The sequence below is a fragment of the Scyliorhinus canicula genome, chromosome 15, assembly GCF_902713615.1.
Source record: "Scyliorhinus canicula chromosome 15, sScyCan1.1, whole genome shotgun sequence".
NCBI classification, from domain to species: domain Eukaryota; kingdom Metazoa; phylum Chordata; class Chondrichthyes; order Carcharhiniformes; family Scyliorhinidae; genus Scyliorhinus; species Scyliorhinus canicula.
In genome coordinates, this window is record NC_052160.1 from 38,206,712 (window position 1) to 38,225,574 (window position 18,863).

General features: G+C 45.4%; 1 protein-coding gene across 5 annotated transcripts in view; it reads right to left on the reverse strand.

Moving 5' to 3' along the window:
* kctd5a (potassium channel tetramerization domain containing 5a) overlaps positions 1 to 18,863 on the reverse strand; it is a 92,531-nt gene that overhangs the window by 32,642 nt on the left and 41,026 nt on the right. For all 5 annotated transcript variants that reach the window (XM_038820942.1, XM_038820941.1, XM_038820944.1 and 2 more), the window contains exon 2: positions 464 to 572. In XM_038820942.1, the coding sequence (XP_038676870.1) occupies positions 464 to 572 (109 nt within the window). The remainder of the gene's footprint in view (positions 1 to 463; positions 573 to 18,863) is intronic.

Sequence of the window (18,863 nt, forward strand, 5' to 3'; positions counted from 1 at the left end):
GTTGCAGCTCCACTAGATTGCCACCTAATTTTTAGGGACGTCTCTTGGGTGTAATGCCATAGTATTAAATATTGTCTTTTACTGGTCTCATCTTATTTAAGAAAATACCTTTCAGGATGAAAGCTATCATGGAAACCCACAGCCATAAATTTTCAAGGGTCTCAATAAAGTATAAAAGCTTACTAGCTTAGACAAGTCCTCAAATATAAACTAGTGGAAAATAAGTCCTGAACAGATATAGAAAAAAACCTCTTCACCCAAAGTGTGACAGCTATCTTGAATACTGTGACAGGCAGTGCAGCATCAAAACAGAACTGAGTAACACTCAAAACAAGTAGGACGTGAGGTGGCGAGGAATTGAATACAAGAGGCTTTGGTAAGCTACACATTTCCCCGAATCCTTTGCTTACAATCAAAGAATACAAAGATAAACAAAACTGAAGATGTAAAAACCAGGTCTTGCCTTCCTCTGCTAAATCTTTATTAATAACCAGCTTCCCATGTCGCAGGTAATTAAGCACTGGCCCAAAGTAAGTAGGATCTCGGTCTATTAAATAGGCACCAGTTTCATCCTGAAATGTCAAACACAGAATAGTCTGGTTAGAGGGAAAAAAAACACATTTGCAAGTATTTACTAATTCTGTTAGTTTAATCAAATCATCAGCTCAAAACTTGAGGTGTGGCAATCGTCAGATTGCCAGTGTGTCTGGAAATTTCCCCACCAGCATTTTTACTAGAGACTTCTGAACCTGGTTGCCCCAGAAATGCAGACTTTTAGCATTGTTCAGGGAACTCGAAGGAGCTAGAACAGAGTTATTATCTCTGGGTTGTTACCCGTGCCACGTGCCAGCGAGACGAGGAATAGGGAGAGAGAGCAGTTGAACACGTGGCTACAGGGATGGTGCAGAAGGGAGGGATTCAGATACCGGGATAATTGGGGCTCATTCTGGGGTAGGTGGGACCTCTACAAACGGGATGGTCTACACTTGAACCAGAGGGGTACCAATATCCTGGGAGGAAAATTTGCTAATGCTCTTCGGGAGGGTTTAAACTAATTCAGCAGTGGGATGGGAACCTGAATTCTAGCTCCAGTATGCAGGAGGTTGATAGTAGTGAGGTCATGAGTATGGTTTCAAGAACGCAGGGGTGTACCGGCAGGCAGGAAGGTGGTTTGAAGTGTGTCTACTTCAACGCCAGGAGCATCCGGAATAAGGTGGGTGAACTTGCAGCATGGGTTGGTACCTGGGACTTCGATGTTGTGGCCATTTTGGAGACATGGATAGAGCAGGGACATAGAACATGCAGTGCAGAAGGAGGCCATTCGGCCCATCGCGTCTGTACCGACCCACTTAAGCCCTCACTGCCACCCTATTCCCGTAACTCAAAAACCCCACCTATGCTTTTTGGTCACTAAGGGCAATTTATCATCGCCAATCCACCTAACCTGCACGATGGTTGTTGCAGGTTCTGGGGTTTAGATGTTTCAGTAAGCTCAGGGAAGGTGGTAAAAGAGGGGAGGTGTGGCATTGTTAGTCCAGGACAGAATTACAGTGGCAGAAAGGACGTCTGAAGAGGACCCGTCTACTGAGGTAGCATGGGCTGAGGTTAGAAACAGGAAAGGAGAGGTCACCCTGTTGGGAGTTTTCTATAGGCCTCCGAAAAGTTCCAGAGATGTAGAGGAAAGGATTGCAAAGATGATTCTGGATTGGAGCAAAAGTAACAGGGTAGTTGTTATGGGGGACTTTAACTTTCTAAATATTGACTGGAAACGCTATAGTTCGAGTACTTTAGATGGGTCAGTTTTTGTCCAATGTGTGCAGGAGGGTTTTCTGACACAGTATGTAGATAGGCCAACAAGAGGCGAGGTCACATTGGATTTGGTACTGGGTAATGAACCAGGCCAGGTGTTAGATTTGGAGGTAGATGAGTACTTTGGTGATAGTCATAATTCGGTTACATTTACTTTAGTGATGGAAAGGGTTAGGTATATATCGCAGGGCAAAGAGATATAGCTGTGGGGGAAAGGCAATTAGGATGCGATTAGGCAATATTTAGGATGCATAGGATGGGGAAGGAAACTGCAGAGGATGGGCACAATTGAAATGTGGAGCTTGTTCAAGGAACAGCTACTGCGTGTCCTTGATAAGTATGTACCTGTCAGGCAGGGAGGAAGTGGTTGAGCGAGGCAACCGTGGTTTACTAAAGCAGTTGAATCACTTGTCAAGAGGAAGAAGGAGGCTTATGTAAAGATGAGACGTGAAAGTTCAGTTAGGACGCTTGCGAGTTACAAGTTAGCCAGGAAGGACCTAAAGAGAGAACTAAGAGCAGCCAGGAGGGGACATGAGAGGTCCTTGGCAGGCAGGATCAAGGAAAACCCTAAAGCTTTCTATAGGTATGTCAGGAATAAAAGAATGACTGGAGTAAGAGTAGGGCCAGTCAAGGACAGTAGTGGGAAGTTGTGCGTGGAGTCCGAGGAGATAGGAGAGGCGCTAAATAAATACCTTTCATCAGTATTCACACAGGAAAAAGACAATGTTGTCGAGGAGAATACTGAGATACAGGCTACTAGAATAGAAGGGTTGGGGTTCATAAGGAGGTGTGTTAGCAATTCTGAAAAGTGTGAAAATAGATAAGCCCCTGGGCCAGATGGGATTTATCCTAGGATTCTCTGGGAAGCTAGGGAGGAGATTGCAGAGCCTTTGGCTTTGATCTTTATGTCGTCATTGTCTCAAGGAATAGTGCCAGAAGACTGGAGGATAGCAAATGTTGTCCCCTTGTTCAAGAAGGGGAGTAGAGACAACCCCGGTAACTATAGACCAGTGAGCCTTACTTCCGTTGTGGGAAAAGTCTTGGAAAGGATAAGAGATAGGATTTATAATAATCTAGAAAGGAAAAATTTGATTAGGGATAGTCAACACGGTTTTGTGAAGGGTCGATTGTGCCTTACAAACATTATTGAGTTCTTTGAGAAGGTGACCAAACAGGTGGACGAGGGTAAAGCAGTTGATGTGATGTATATGGATTTCATTAAAGCATTTGATAAGGTTCCCCACGGTAGGCTATTGCAGAAAATACGGAGGCATGGGATTCAGGGTGATTTAGCAGTTTGGATCAGAAATTGGCTAGCTGTAAGAAGACAGGGGGTGGTGATTGATGGGAAATGTTCAGCCTCGAGTTCAGTTACCAGTGGTGTACCACAAGGATCTGTTTTGGGGCCACTGCTGTTTGTTATTTTACAAATGACCTGACGTAGAAGGATGGGTGAGTAAATTTGTGGATGACACTAAAGTTGGTGGAGTTGTGGACAGTGCGGAAGGATGTTGCAGGTTACAGAGGGACATAGGTAAGCTGCAGAGCTGGGCTGAGAGGTTGTAAATGGAGTTTAATGCAGAAAAGTGTGAGGTGATTCATTTTGGAAGGAGTAACAGGAATACAGAGTACTGGGCTAATGGTAAGATTCTTGGTAGTGTGGACGAGCAGAGAGATCTCGGTATCCATGTACATAGATCCCTGAAAGTTGCCACCCAGGTTGATAGGGTTGTTAAGAAGGCGAACCCGGTGTGTTAGCTTTTATTGGTAGAGAGATTATGTTTCGGAGCGATGGGGTAATGTTGCAGCTGTACAAAACTCTGGTGCGGCCGCATTTGGAGTATTGCGTGCAGTTCTGGTCGGCACATTATAGGAAGGATGTGGAAGCATTGGAAAGGGTGCAGAGGAGATTTACCAGGATGTTGCCCAGTATGGAGGGACGATCTTATGAGGAAAGGCTGGGGGTCTTGAGGCTGTTTTCGTTAGAGAAGAAGGTTAAGAGGTGACTTAATAGAGGCATACAAGATGATCAGAGGATTAGATAGGGTGGACAGTAAGATCCTTTTTACTTGGATGGTGATGGCTAGCACGAGGGGACATAGCTTTAAAATGAGGGGAGATAGATATAGGACAGATGTCAGAGGTAGGTTCTTTACTCAGAGAGTAGTAGGTGCATGGAATGCCCTGCCTGCAACATTAAGGGCATTTAAATGGTCATTGGATGAACATATGGATGATAAGGGAATAGTGTAGATGGGCTTTAGATTGGTTTCACAGGTCGGCGCAACATCAAGGGTCTGTACTGCACTGTAATGTTCTATCTAACTCCATTGGATCATTGTACAGTTAGGCGAAGACAGGACAGACCTCCTTTTTACTGCACTAGTTGCCATATGCCAAGTTTAAATGTTCAGTCTGAAAGCTGGTGAATGAACCCAGGAATGGATAAGTGGTTGGGGGCGGCCTGGGCGGGTGTGGGAGTCCCCAGGTGGGAGGCGGGTCTTCTCATTGGTAGTGTCCAAAATCTCCAACTCTAACTCAGTATTGGAGACATTCACGGAGCATCCCAAGGAGAAGCGGAATTTATTTTTGGAAATTCTACCTTCCTGGGAATTTCCCACAGAGTTCCGCACACTGGGAGTTCCACAGGGTCCCAACATACACGTCAGCCATGAGTCCATTCTCCAATGAGCTGCCGACCGGAAAATTGGTCTATTACTCGAATGCTTCTCACCTTGCTTTTTGGTCTTTCTTTAACACAACCATGTTGCTGTCTATAACCCATTACACTCACTAAACAACAACACCTCCTCAATACCAGGGCCCCGCAAGGCTGCATACTTAGACCCCTACTATACTCCCTGTACACACACGACTCCGTGGCAAAATTTGGTTCCAACCCCATCTACAAGTTGGCTGACGATACGACCACAGTGGGCCAGATCTCGAATAACGACGAGTCAGAATACAGAAGGGAGATAGAGAACCTAGCAGAGAGGTGCACCGAAAACAATCTATCCCTCAATGCCAGCAAAACTAAAGAGCTGGTCATGGACTTCAGGAAGCGAAGTACACCCATGTCAGCATCAACGGGGCCGAGGTGGAGATGGTTAGCAGTTTCAAATTCCTAGGGGGTACACATCTCCAAAAATATGTCCTGGCTCACCCACATCGACGCTACTACCAAGAAAGCATAAAAGCGCCTATACTACCTCAGGAAACTAAGGAAATTCGGCATGTCCATATTAAAACTTACCAACTTTTACAGATGCACCGTGGAAAGCATCCTATCTGGCTGCATCACAGCCATGTATGGCAACTGCTCTGCCCAAGACCGTAAGAAACTTCAGAGTCGTGAATACAGCCCAGTCCATCACACAAGCCTCTCATCCATGACTCTGTCTACACTTCCCGCTGTCTTGGCAAAGCGGGCAGCATAACCAAAGACCCCTCCCACCCGGCTTACTCACTCTTCCAACTTCTTCCATCGGGCAGGAGATACAAAAGTCTGAGAACACGTACAGACTAAAAAACAGCTTCTTCCCCACTGTTACCAGACTTCTAAACAACCCTCTTATGGACTGACTTAATTCACATACACCCGATGCCGGTGTTATATAGTTATATTGTGTACCCCTATTATGTATCTTTTATTTCCTTTTCTTTTCATGTACTTAATGATCTGTTGAGCTTCTCGCAGAGAAATACTTTTCACTGTACCTCGGTACATGTGACAAGAAATAAAATCCAATCCAAGTAAATGCCATTAGAATGTTATAAACCCATCAGCCTATTAGATTCAAGTTTATGGGGCAGGATTTGCACTGTGGGGTTCAGGACCAGGCAGCCATCAAGCTCAAATGAGGGTCATAAAAGGGTGGGCTCGCCATTCAAATAAGGGTAACAGGTTCTTGAAGCGAAGGTATAAGGGGTGGCCCTTCAGCTCAGAAGCAGCAGCAGGATGCCTGGAGTTAAGTGAGAGAGAGCGTGTCCGTTGCATTGGGCCACCTTTGCAGAAGCCGTGCCCCTCTATATAGAGGCCTGTGACTACAACTGAAGCCTGGTGGCAGTAGGGTGGGCCTCTAAGCCATCTTGGAGTGTTAGACCCCTGGTCTGCAATCAGGAGGCGGCAGTACTGCTTCTTGGTGTCTCCAGGAATCTGATGGCCAACTGGAATTTTCCTGTCGGCTTCCAACTTGGCCTTTGACTATATGCTGTCTGCGGATGGGCAGCCCTGCTACTCCAAACCCATCTCTGGGAAAATAGCCCAGGGGCAGGATAGAACCAGGGATGGCAGATGCCAGCTGGCGGTTTGAAACTCCAGCTTGTTCCCATTAGGGCCTAAATATTCCCTCCGTGGAGCCTGCATTTTACGCTGATCTACTTGCATTTAATTTCCCCTTCCTAATAATCTAACCATCACCTACAGTTACTTTCATTGCTAATTGTCAGTTTAGCACTGTTAGTGACACTTACCCTTTGAGTCAAAAGACTCGCGCTCTAGTCTAGACTGATACTTCTGTGCAGTATTGAGGAAATGTGGCGCTATCAAGAGATTATATTAAATTGTGACACCATCTATCCTCCGGTGCACCTTAAAAAACCCATGACAATATTTGGAGAAAAATAGAGTTCTCCCCTTGGTGCCTTGGCCAATGTTTATCCAATGCCACCAAATGTGTTAGCTGGTCATTTATCTCATTGTTGTCTGTCCAAATAGACCATCACAACAGTGACGAGACTTCAGAAATTATTAAAGGACCATAGTGCGCTTGGGGCATCAAATAAAAGCTGCTAGACAAAGGCAAGTATCTTCCTTCTATAATTGGGTAGAAAATCCCAGATTACTTCACAAGACCTCTAAACACGGCACAGAAAAGATGGGAAAGTGGGTCGCAATGTTGCTTCACAGCTCCAGGGTCCCAGGTTCGATTCCCGGCTTGGGTCACTGTCTGTATGGAATCTGCACGTTCTCCCAGTGTCTGCGTTGGTTTCCTCCGGGTGCTCCGGTTTCCTCCCGAAAGACGTGCTGTTAGGTAATTTGGACATTATAAATTCTCCCTCTGTGTACCCGAACGGGTGCCGGAATGTGGCGTCTAGGGGTTTTTCACTGTAACATCATTGTAAGGCACAAATCACTGGGCAGCACCGTAGCATTGTGGATAGCACAATCGCTTCACAGCTCCAGGGTCCCAGGTTCGATTCCGGCTTGGGTCACTGTCTGTGCGGAGTCTGCACATCCTCCCCGTGTGTGCGTGGGTTTCCTCCGGGTGCTCCGGTTTCCTCCCACAGTCCAAAGATGTGCAGGTTAGGTGGATTGGCCATGATAAATTGCACTTAGTGTCCAAAATTGCCCTTAGTGTTGGGTGGGGTTACTGGGTTATGGGGATAGGGTGGAGCTGTTAACCTTGGGTAGGGTGCTCTTTCCAGGAGCCGGTGCAGACTCGATGGGCCGAATGGCCTCCTTCTGCACTGTAAATTCTATGTAAGGCTATTTGTGACAATAAAGATTATTAAATAATGATGAATTAATTAAGAGGAAAGAGATAGGATGTTAATGATGGTAAATTTTAAGATTAAAGACATGGATGGCTACTATTTGCCCAGGCAATTGAGCCGTTGGCCATAGCGGAGGACTTCAAGGAACTGGACGGGGCTGGTCCGGGGTAGGAGGAGCACTGGGTTTCCCTCTACGCGGATGACCTGCTACTGTATATTTCGGACCTGCTAGAGGGGGTGGGAGAGGTTATGCAGATCCTGGGGGACTTTGGGAGCTTCTCGGTGTATAAATGAACGTAGGGAAAAGTGAGCTGTTTGTAATCCACGCTAGGGGTCAGGAAGAGAGACTGGGAGAGCTCCCACTCAAGATGGTGGAGAGGAACTTTCGTTACTTAGGTATACAGGTGGCTAGGAACTGGGATGCCCTACACAGGCTCAATTTATCTCGGCTTGTAGAGCAGATAGAGGGAGACTTTAAAAGGTGGGACATGCTCCCGCTTTCCCTGGCGGGAAGAGTGCAGACTGAGAAGATGACAGTTCTTCTCCGATTCCTGTCCCGTTTTTCAGTGCCTCCCCATTTTCGTCCTCAAATCCTTCTTCAAGCGGGTGAACAGGATTATCACGGGATTTGTGTGGGCAAACAGGACCCCGCGAGTCAAAAGACTGTTCTTGGAGCGTAGCCGGGCGAGGGGTTGGCATTGCTGAACTTTTGTAGCTACTATTCTGCGGCTAATGTGGCCATGATTAGGAAATGGGTAATGGAGGAGGGATCGGCGTGGGGCGGCTAGAGTTGGCATCATGCAAAGCCACCAGCCTAGGGGCATTGGTAACGGCACCGCTGCCATTCTCCCCGGCACAATACACCACAAGCCCGGTGGTGGCGGCGGCACTGAGGGGTGGGGTCAGTGGAGAAGGCACAGGAAGGAGGGGGCCTCAGTTTAGACCCCGATACGGAACAACCATAGATTTGCTCCGGGCAAGATGGACGGGGTGGTTCCAGGGCTGGTATAGGGCAGGCATTAGAAGGATGGGAGACCTGTTTATAGATGGGACTTTCCCTAGCTTGAAGGCGCTGGAGAAGTTCAGCCTGTCCCTGGAAATGCTTTCAGATACCTCCAGGTCCGGGACTTTCTTAAACAGGTGGGGACATTTCCGCGGCTATCCCGTCGAAGGATACAGGACAGGGTAGTGTCTGGCATCTGGGTAGGAGAAGGGAAGGAGTTGGACATATGCCAGGAGCTGCAGGAGGTGGAGGAAGCCTCAGCGGAGGAGTTGAAGGGCAAGTGGGAGGAGGAGCTAGACAAGGTGCTGATGCCCTGGGTTGGATGAATTTGTCCGCATCATGTGCCAGGCTCAGTTTAATTCAGTTTAAGGTGGTGCACCGGGCTCACATGACGACGGCGAGAATGAGAAAGTTCTTTGGGGTGGAGGACAGGTGTGCGAGATGTGCAGGGAGTCCGACGAACCATGTCCATATGTTTTGGGCATGCCCGGCGCTTAAAGAATTCTGGCAGGGCTTTGCTAGGGCTATGTCCAGGATATCAGACACGTGGGTGAAGCAGAGTGCAACAATAGCGATCTTTGGGGTGTCGGAGGATCCGGGAGTGCAGGAAGCAAAAGAGGCCAAGGTGTTGGCATTTGCCTCCCTGGTAGCCCGGAGACGTATCTTGTTAATGCGCAGGGACTCGAAACTCCCGAGCGTGGAGACCTGGGGTTAGTAATATGGCTGGGTTTCTTAGCCTGGAGCGAATAAAGTTTGCCTCGAGATGGTCCTTGCTGGGGTTCTCCAGGCAGTGGCAACCTTTCCTTGACTTTCTAGGGGAGCAGCAAAGTGTCAGCAGCAACTAGGGCGGGGGGGAATTGTCTATATAATGTATATTTTCTTTTTGTACAATGATAACAGCCACCTAGTTTTGTTAAATATTTTTCGTTTATTTTTCTGTTATGTAAAAATTCTGGTTGAAAAAAAGCTTTAATAAAAATAATTTAAAAAAAGACAAGGACGGCTGACTGCAATGTTCCTGGTGCAGGGAGGGAGATCTGTATATGCCAGCATCAAACAATGAACCCAACACTAAAATACCAGCAAGTAGCATTTACACTGATCTCTTCTGGCTCTTTGCCAGAGCTGCTTTTCCAAAGTTCCACTACTGTTGAATCGATCACACTGCTGGACTGACTGGCAGTAAGTTCAAAGCACACAACGACAAAACCCCAAAAATCTATATGCTTATTTGTTTGGGATGGAAAATTACATAGTTTTACATTAAATATTCAGATTAGACCTAAAAAAGAAGCCGGCAACCATTCTACAACCACAGGAAACAGCTGTATCAAAAAATTTGTTGACGAAAAGCCAATGGCAAAACAAGTACAAGAACATTTTGCTGATAGCAGAAATATAAAGGATTGAACAAATGGTGACATGCCCAGGGAAATAGATCATCTGCACCTCCACATGCTTAGATACTAAAAACACAGAATTTTAGAAGACTTCTATTTATATAGCACTTTTCATGAATACCGACCATCTCAAAGCATCTGACAGCCACTTAAGTACTATTGAAGTTGGGTTACTGTTGTAATGTAGGAATTGAATTTAACTGGGAAAATTCAGAAGTGCTCATGTATGCTGCACTGCAATTGGACAAAAAAAATGAACTCATTCCAATCTAGCTTCTGTTTCTTTGAGGAGATGAAGGCCATGAGTGGGACAATGGCAATTACTCATTGTTAAGATTGCAGGTAAGTTAAATGTTAGGGTATTCCAAATCCCAGAAGAGAAACTTGGAATGCTGGTTCCTAACTATATTTTTTGTGATTTGGTATAATGTGAGGAAAGATGTGGAGACCAGGGAAGGATGTTCTGGTCTTGCTATAATAATTAAACAAAAGAAATTTTTATTAAACAGTAAAACACACAAGAAAGGCAATTAAAAACATACACTTAACTATATGAATGACTGTCATGAATCTGCTGAGCAACAGCAGTAAACAAATTTAACAAAACATAATAGGATGCAAGATGTCCAGCAACAGGTAGAAATTGGTCAAGAGACAACAGTAGGCAGTATTCAAAAGGCCCCACTGATACGCCCAATAATGAGATTAGAAGACTGCTTAGATAATAATTGGGTTTGAATAGCTTTGAGGGCAGCACGATGGCACAGTGGGTTAGCACTGCGGCCTCACAACGCTGAGGTCCCAGGTTCGATCCCGGCTCTGGGTCACTATCCGTGTGGAGTTTGCACATTCTCCCCGTGTTTGCCTGGGTTTCGCCCCCATAAATGTGCAAGGTAGGTGGCTTGGCCATGCTAAATTGCCCCTTAATTGGACAAAACGAATTGGGTACTCTAAATTAAAAAAAAAGGTTTGAATAGCTTTTACAGCTTGAAGACAATTGGGAAAATCCACAAGGGATACATATCTTAATGCATAGTCAAGGAAGTTGATAGGGGCAGACAGCCGAATGCACAGAAGGCATATTCAAAGAGGAACAAAGGTATAATTGACCAGACCGTGAGAAGCCAGGGAAGCAGTTAACATCTAGCACAGTGGGCTAAACAGCTGGCTTGTAGTGCAGAACAAGGCAGCAGTGCGTGTTCAATTCCCATACCGGCCTTCCCGAACAGGCGTTGGAAGGTGGTAACTAGGGGCTTTTCACAGTAACTTCATTGAAGCCTACTTGCGACAATAAGCGATTTGTATTATTAGCAGTCTCATAAAGCAGACAAGTCGTTTCCAGCCATCAAATTTGAAAGCTAGTTTTCCAGCTAGCAGCCTCGAGGTCAAGTTGTGTTGGCTCAGACCGGGTGGCGGGGTGTCCAGTGTCAGAGTGTGTGCTTGCATTTGGGGTAGTGTGGGGGAACCTGTCGGAGAGGTCATGTGTGTGCAGGGTGCCCTGTGTGTGGCTCAATCTGGGTGTTTAAATAGTTCCTTTGGACTTGGGTAATATTTTTCCTTCTAACCTTTCCAGAGTAGCTATCAGGGTTAAACTGGCAGAACCATCTGAACTTAGCAATTCAAACGCTTCTGACAGATGATTCGCAACCTTGTGCAATTGTCCAGAGGAAGTTAGCACTTCTGGGTAAACCCTTACATCGGAACTTCCTGGAGGGATTTCCCAGCACATCATTAGGGTACCCCCTAAATGCAACACTGGAGATCTGTTGCAAATCAGCACCGGAGACGCCAATAATGTTGCTCTTTTAACTGGATACTGATATGACAGTTATTAATTATGATATTGCTTTTCAGAGTCGCCAGGTATCAAATGATATCACCACAAGGTTTTACCAGATATCGATCAAAGACCAAACAACCAGTTAGTTATTTCAAGTTCAATGATAGTTTATTTACGCACAAGAATTACTTCGACATGCAACATAAAACACCACAAGCTAAATTACACCTAACACTACAACAACCTGTACTTAACTACAGGCACCCGGCGTAATGCAGAGGAACAACGTCTTTGTTTGAATCTTGCTTGGCTGGGTCTGGAGCAGTGACTTAGTTTCTGCTGGGCTCATCTGTCTGGTAGCGATCGTTGGTCTTGAACTTCTCTTCTTTTTTTTTATAAATTTAAAGTACCCAATTATTTTTTCCAATTAAGGGGCAATTTAGCGTAGCCAATCCACCTATCCTGCACATCTTTGGGTTGTGGGGGTGAAACCCACGCAGACACAGGGAGAATGTGCAAACTCCTCACGGACAGTGACCCAGGGCCGGGATTCGAACCCGGGTCCTCAGCGCCGTAGGCAGCGATGCTAACCACCGTGCCACTGTGCTGCCCCTTGAACTTCTCTTCTGATCGTGATGCTACACTTGGTTTTTGGCATAGGTCAGGGCCAAGAGAGACTGAACACATGGCAGTGTCTCTCTTTATCCTTCTGGGATTTCATGCTCTTTTGGGCAGTCCTTAGCTTTGGACCCAATAATTAAGCAGGCTTCGATTACTGCCTTCGATTTTTGCCAATAAAGGGGCGTGTGGCTTGATGGCAGGGCGTGTCCTGAGCGGTCATTGACCTCGGCTTTTTGGGTTCTCTGAGCAAGGGAGTGGCGCCGATGAGCCGGTTTCTGTATCTGTTACCTGGGTACAGGTCTTTTGTTCTGGGGAAATGGGCCATTAGAATGCAAAGTGGCTGGGGCTTTCAATAGTGTCTTGCTTTCCGAGTTGCCAATATACATAAGCTCTGAGCGCCTGAGTCCTGGGTTGACCATATTTCCCATGGTCCTTTGCAGATGGCCATATTCCCCAGGATCCTTTGTAAGTGGCCATCCCAGATGGCTACAGATCCTGGAAATTAATTGTTTTTCTCTTCTTCCTACCAAAGATAATAATCTCACCCCACCCCACATCATACTCTATTTGCCCACTCAATTAGCCTGTCTATATATTTTTTGTAAATTCTGTGTCCTTCTCTCAATTTACTTTCCCAACTAGCTTTGTATAGTCATCAAATTTGAGGACTTTGGTCCTTCATCCAAGTCATTAATCTAGGTTGTAATTAGTTGAGGCCAAAACACTGATCCTTGCGGCACTCCACTGGTACCTTACATGAGGAAATACAAATACCAAAAAGAGTTTTGTTTTAAAATTTAATAGTCTCAGAATAAACCTGCAAGTCGCGGAAGATCACCATCAGGAAGGCCAGGGTTCTCAATTTAAAAATGGGTCTTGCAGCTTTAGGTGAAGCCAGTTAAACTTAAATTATCCTTTGTGCAGGCAGGCAGTGTGCACTCAGAGCTAGTGGCAATAACAAAGCATGCAATCCATAAAATTCAAGCACGTTTAAAATCACGCCAGTCCAATGCCGGCATCTCCACATCATAAACTTTTTAAAGCAGAAAGTCTAAGTGGTAGCTGTATAATTACAATGCTTTTGTGAAGTAAGTGGCCAAAATTTCTTGATTAAAAGTTACAACTTGATCGATGGATAGAGTTGAATCTAAACAGTCTGTTTCTCTCTTCCTTTCACAAGGATCAGTGAGTTTGTGCAGTAGTAACTAAACCACAACAGCTCCACATCCTTGATATTAATGAATCCCAAGCCAAACAATTTTACAGCCCAGGAGGTGGCCACTTAGTTTCAGCTTATGTCGTCTGTGCCATTTGTCTGAAAATTAGGAACTCAATCCTAAACTCTTTGCCATTCCCCCACAGCTTTTTTATGTTACTTTTTCAAATTTGCACCCATGTCCCCTTTAAAATATATTTTGGTCTTTGTGATTCCTGGAGATACTCTATTCCTAACCACTTCCTTCGGCCACTTGAGTGAGATATCAGAAGTGACCAGCAACCGTAGAATCAAATACCTTCAGGAGATGCCGGCAGGCAATAGGAATTATATTTAAATGGGGACACAGTGGTTAGTGCTGCTGCATTACAGTACCACTGACCAGGGTACAATTCCGGCCTTGTTCATTGTTTGTGTGGAGTTCGCACATTCTCCCTATGTTTGCGTGGGTTTCCTCCGGCTGCTCCGGTTTCTTTTTTTTTTAATGTATTTTATTACAAACATGTGTCAAAACAGGTTACAGCTAATAAACACCCTGGGAAACATACTTCCCAACAATAAACTGTACAGTCTGTACAGATTTTTTCCCCCTTTTCACCCTCCCTCCACCACCCACCCCCCTGCGACGAACAGCTCCTCAAACAGGGTCACAAACACCCCCCACCTTTTCTCAAACTCCCCTGCTGAGCCCCTTAACTCATACTTTATCTTCTCTAACCACAGGACGTCATACAGGTCAACCAACCACGCTGCTACCCCAGGTGGCGATGCCGAATGCCACTCCAGCAAATTTTGCCGCCGTGCAATCAGAGAGGCAAAGGCTGCGATATCGGCCTTCCTCCTCTCCATGAACTCCGGCTTCTCGGAAACCCCAAATATCACCACCAAAGGGTCAGGGTCCATCTCATCGTCCACTATCCTGGCTAAAATCACGAACACGCTCACCCAGAATCTTCCCAATTTTTCTTAACCCCAAAACATGTGCATGTGACTCGCTGGCCCTGCCCACACCTCACACACATCTGCTACCCTTGAAAGAACCTTCTCGCCCGCGTCATATGCACCCTGTGCACCACCTTGAACTGTATCAGGCTCATTCTTGCACAAGGGATCCCGTTTACCCTTTGCAGTGCCTCACTCCATACTCCCCAATTAATCTCCCCTCCCAACTCCGCTTCCCATTTCTCCCTGATCTTCACAACCCGCTCACCTCCCGGTATGCTCTGGTTTCTTACCACAATCTAAAGATGTGCAGGTTAGGCTGATTGGCCATGATAAATTGTCCCTTAGTGTCCAGGTTTGTGGAGGTTAGGTTATGGAGTTACAGGGATAGGGCAAGATGGACAGTGGAGTGGACATGGGTAGAGTGTTCATTTGAAGGGTTGGTGCAGACATGATGCTTCCTTCTGCAATGTAGGGATTCTATGATTTTATAAGCCAATTGGGCATCTGAGCTTCAGCAAGATTCCTCTTTTCCGCTCAAAGGCAGTGTTCTCCATGTGGACAGCAACGTAACTATCAAGTACCCGAGAGATATATTCAAGATTGCTACTTGTGTTTTGATGCTCAATGTAACTGCAGGGAAACAATCCAAAGTCCAAACACTCGAATCTGTGGAACAGATCCACACATACAATTTACTCCATTTATCACAATATTGAACCATGCAGTAAGTGACTATCCTGTTTGAAATACAATTAAGCTGGCAAACCTCATTGAATTAAGTGGAAGAGCCTCTTTGATCAAAATGGCAGAAACTCCAAATTTAGTGCAGAAGGAGGCCATTCAGTCCATTGAGTCTGCAAGTAAATAGTCCCAAATGACCATAAGCTGCTTTCCCCTTTGAGGTGGTGATTTAACCGGAAGATCACAACACCTCAGGCGAGGGGCATGGTTGAATAACCTCAGCCAGGACGGGAACTGAACCTGAGCTGTTGGCCTCGCTCTGCACCATGCTCTGTCCTCGTCAAAAACTCCAGCAAGTCAGTTAAACATTATTTCCCCTTAATGAATCCATGTTAAGTTTTCTGTAATTATCCTACACTTGATTTTGCCCTGAACTGTGGTATCCAGAAGTTTCCCTACCACTGAAGTCAAGCTGACTGGTCTGTAGCTGTCGGCTTTATCCTGGCACCCCTTTTTTTGAACAAGGGTGTAACATCTGCGATCCTCCAGCCCCAGTGCCTAAGGAAAACTGGAAGATTATCACTAGTGCTTCTGCAAATTCCAATCTCACTTTCCTCAGTATCCTTGGATGCACCTCACTATCTATTTCAAGTAAAAATAGTCTAACACCGCCTCCTTCTCAACTTGTAAATTCTTCACGTGTACCAGTTACTTCCTCTCTCACCTTGATCTGGGTAGCATCATCTTCCATTGTAAAGACAAATGCAAAGTATTTGTTTAATACCTCCATTACTTCTCTTGCCTCCACATGCAAGTCTCCTTTTTATCCTTAATTAGCCCTACTTTATTTTAACACGTTTCTTTAGTGCATACAGAAGACTTTGGTATTCCGTTTTACATTACCTGCCAGTCTCTTTTCATGTTCCCGCCTTGCTTTCTGATTAGTTTTTTCACTGGCCCTCTGGTCCTTCTATATTGAGCCTGATTCGCTGCTGTTTTTCTATATGGTATCTGTCATACACACACTTCTTCACCTCTATCTCGTTTTGGGTGTACTGGATTTTGTTGCCCTACCTTTCCCCTTCAAGGGAATATACCTTGACATTGCCTGTAATAAGTTTTCTTTGAAGGTGACCCATTGTCCAGCCACTGTCTTTTCTGCCAACATTTGATTCCAACTCACGACTCAGATGCATTCTCATCCCATTGAAGGGTTGGCTTTCCCCCAAATCATTATCCCTACTCTGGATTGATCCTTGTCCTTTTCCATTGCCAACCCAAGCCATATGATACAACGGTCAATGACCCCAAATGCTCTCCCACTGATATTTGATCAACTTGGGCCAACTCATTCCCAGAACCAGGTCCAACATTGCCTGCCCTCTCGTTAGGCTAGAAACATACTGCTGCAGAAAATTTTCTTTAAAAAAAATAAAATTCCAGGAACTCTCGCCCCTCTTGTCCCATTGCACTATTCCGACCCCAGTCTATATTTGGATAATCAAAGTCCTCGTTTTAATTATTCTATAATTTTTGCACCTCTCTGTAATTTCTTTGCAAATTTCCTGACATCCCTTCCACCAGTTGGTAGCCTATTATACTATACAACATATTTTTCATTCCTTACCTCCAACCAGAGATTCTGTCCTTGACTTCTTCAGAACATCCTCTCTTCAGTACTGTAATGCCATCATGCCCCCTTCTTCCTTTACTGACCCCATCTAATGACTTATTATTGCCTAATCTAATTCCATCAAACTTTCCCAAGTATTCGATTTACCTTGATACTACTCGATAGACCACCCCCCCCTTATCAGTTAATAATTCTCTACTTCCCACTGCCAGTTTTTCTCTTCACCATTCTGAATTTACCCCAACCAATCGAGTTTAAATGTTCACCAACAGCATGAGCAAACCTCCCCATGTGGACATTAGTCACAGTCCTGTTAAGGTGCAACCCATCCTCCTTGTATGGGTCTCACTTGCCCCAGAATCAGTTCCAATGTCTCAGAAATCTAAAGCCCTCTCTCCTACTCCATTCCTCCAGCTACATATTGAACTGCTTAATATTTCTTATGCTCACAAGCACACAGCACCAGGAGTAATCCGGAAATTACTGCTCGCGATCCAGCTTTTTAATTCTATTCCTTGCTCCCTAAAATCTGCTTTCAGAACTTTATCCCTTTTCCTACTTGTGTTATTGGTACCAGTGTGGACTATGACCTCTGGCTGTTCACCCTCCCCCAAAAGAAAGCCCTACAGCCGCCCGGTGACATCTTGACCCTGGCATCAGGGAGACAACATACCATTTTGGAGTCACGCCTAAGGCTGCAGAAATGCTCATCTGCTCCCTAACTATGCAATCACCATACCACTAGAGCACTCTCCACGCTCCCCCCGCCCCCATGCAGCTGAACCACCTGGGTCACCAACTATCCTTTTCATCTTTATCTTCCTTCCCTCCATCCTGCTATCATGTCAAAGAAATAAGGTCACTTCTTTCATGAGCAGGGAAAGCTGCCTTAGGGAATTTCAAGATATTTATAAAGCAGACAAAACAGAAGGCCAGCTCAGCAATCTGCTGTCACCAGCTCTAATGCCAACTAGAAGAGCATAGGGGTGAATCAAAAGTAGAAAATGCTGGAGACACAGAAGGGCAAGCAGTTTAATACCAAGATTAAGGGTGAGAGAGAAAAGGACAAGAAAAAAATACAAAAGCAAACAAATACTGTGCAATAACTTGGGAATCTGACCATGGAGAAACTATTCAGCCTAATCTCTCCAAAAGCAATCTGCAATTATCTTATGAAAGTTCCAACAAACACCTTCTTAAGCATGGTATCCAGTTCTGGTCACCGCAAAATAAGAGACACAAGCACTGGAAGTGGTCCAAACAAAAGTCACAAGGCTGGTCCCAGTGCCCAAGAGAAACCATCCAATCATGTCACTGCATTTCCAGTATCACTTAACGTTAACTGGCCGAGACTATTGGGTGGCCTAGAAACAAGGGAGATGTTCAACTGCTTGAGGTAGCAGAGGAGAGTCACAGGATTTGAATACTCTATTGCCCTTTTTAATAATGAGGCTCTATTTATAATATGATGTTATGTCCCAACAGCTTCGCCAATACTATGGGTATTCCTATTTATCTTAGTGAACCACAAGCCTTCCCTTATAATCGGTCAAATGACCACACAACCAGTTAGTTAGTTCAAAAGGTGGTATCTTTACATACGCCAGGGTTACTTTGACATGCAAACACAATATCTACTATGAGTTAAACTACACCTATCAGCTACAATAACCTATACTTAACTTCAGGGTGACTGGCACTGTGCAAGTGGATAAGGCCTTTACCTTGATCTCACGTGGCTGGTTTGAAGTGGCGGCTCTGTCTCTGCTGGGCTCATCCATCATGAAGCGATCGTTGGTCTTGAACTTGGCTGGCTGTTCCTGCTACAGGTGGCTGGCACGGGCCGGATTCTAAGGAGGCTGGCATAGGCCGGATCCAAAAAAGACAGAACACACGGTTGTGTCCCCTTTTATCCCTCTTAATTTTGCGCTCTTTGGGGCGGTCCTTGATCTTGGACCCAATAGTTCGACAGGGCTCTGATCACTGCCTTCAATTTCGGCCAATAAAGCAGCGGGTGACTTGGTGGCTGGGCGGGTCCTTAGCGGTCATTGACCTTGGCAGTTGGGCTCTCTGAGTAAAGCGAGTGGTGCCGATCAGTCTGTGGCTGTACCGGTTTCTTGATTGGAGTCCTATCGTTCTGGGAAATGGGTCATTAGAATGCAAACGAGCGGGTTTTTCGTTCAGGTCTAGCTACCTGCGTTTCAAATACACAGAAGCTCTGTATCTGTCTGAGTCCTGGATTGGCCATAATTCCCATGGTCCTTTGCAGGTGGCCA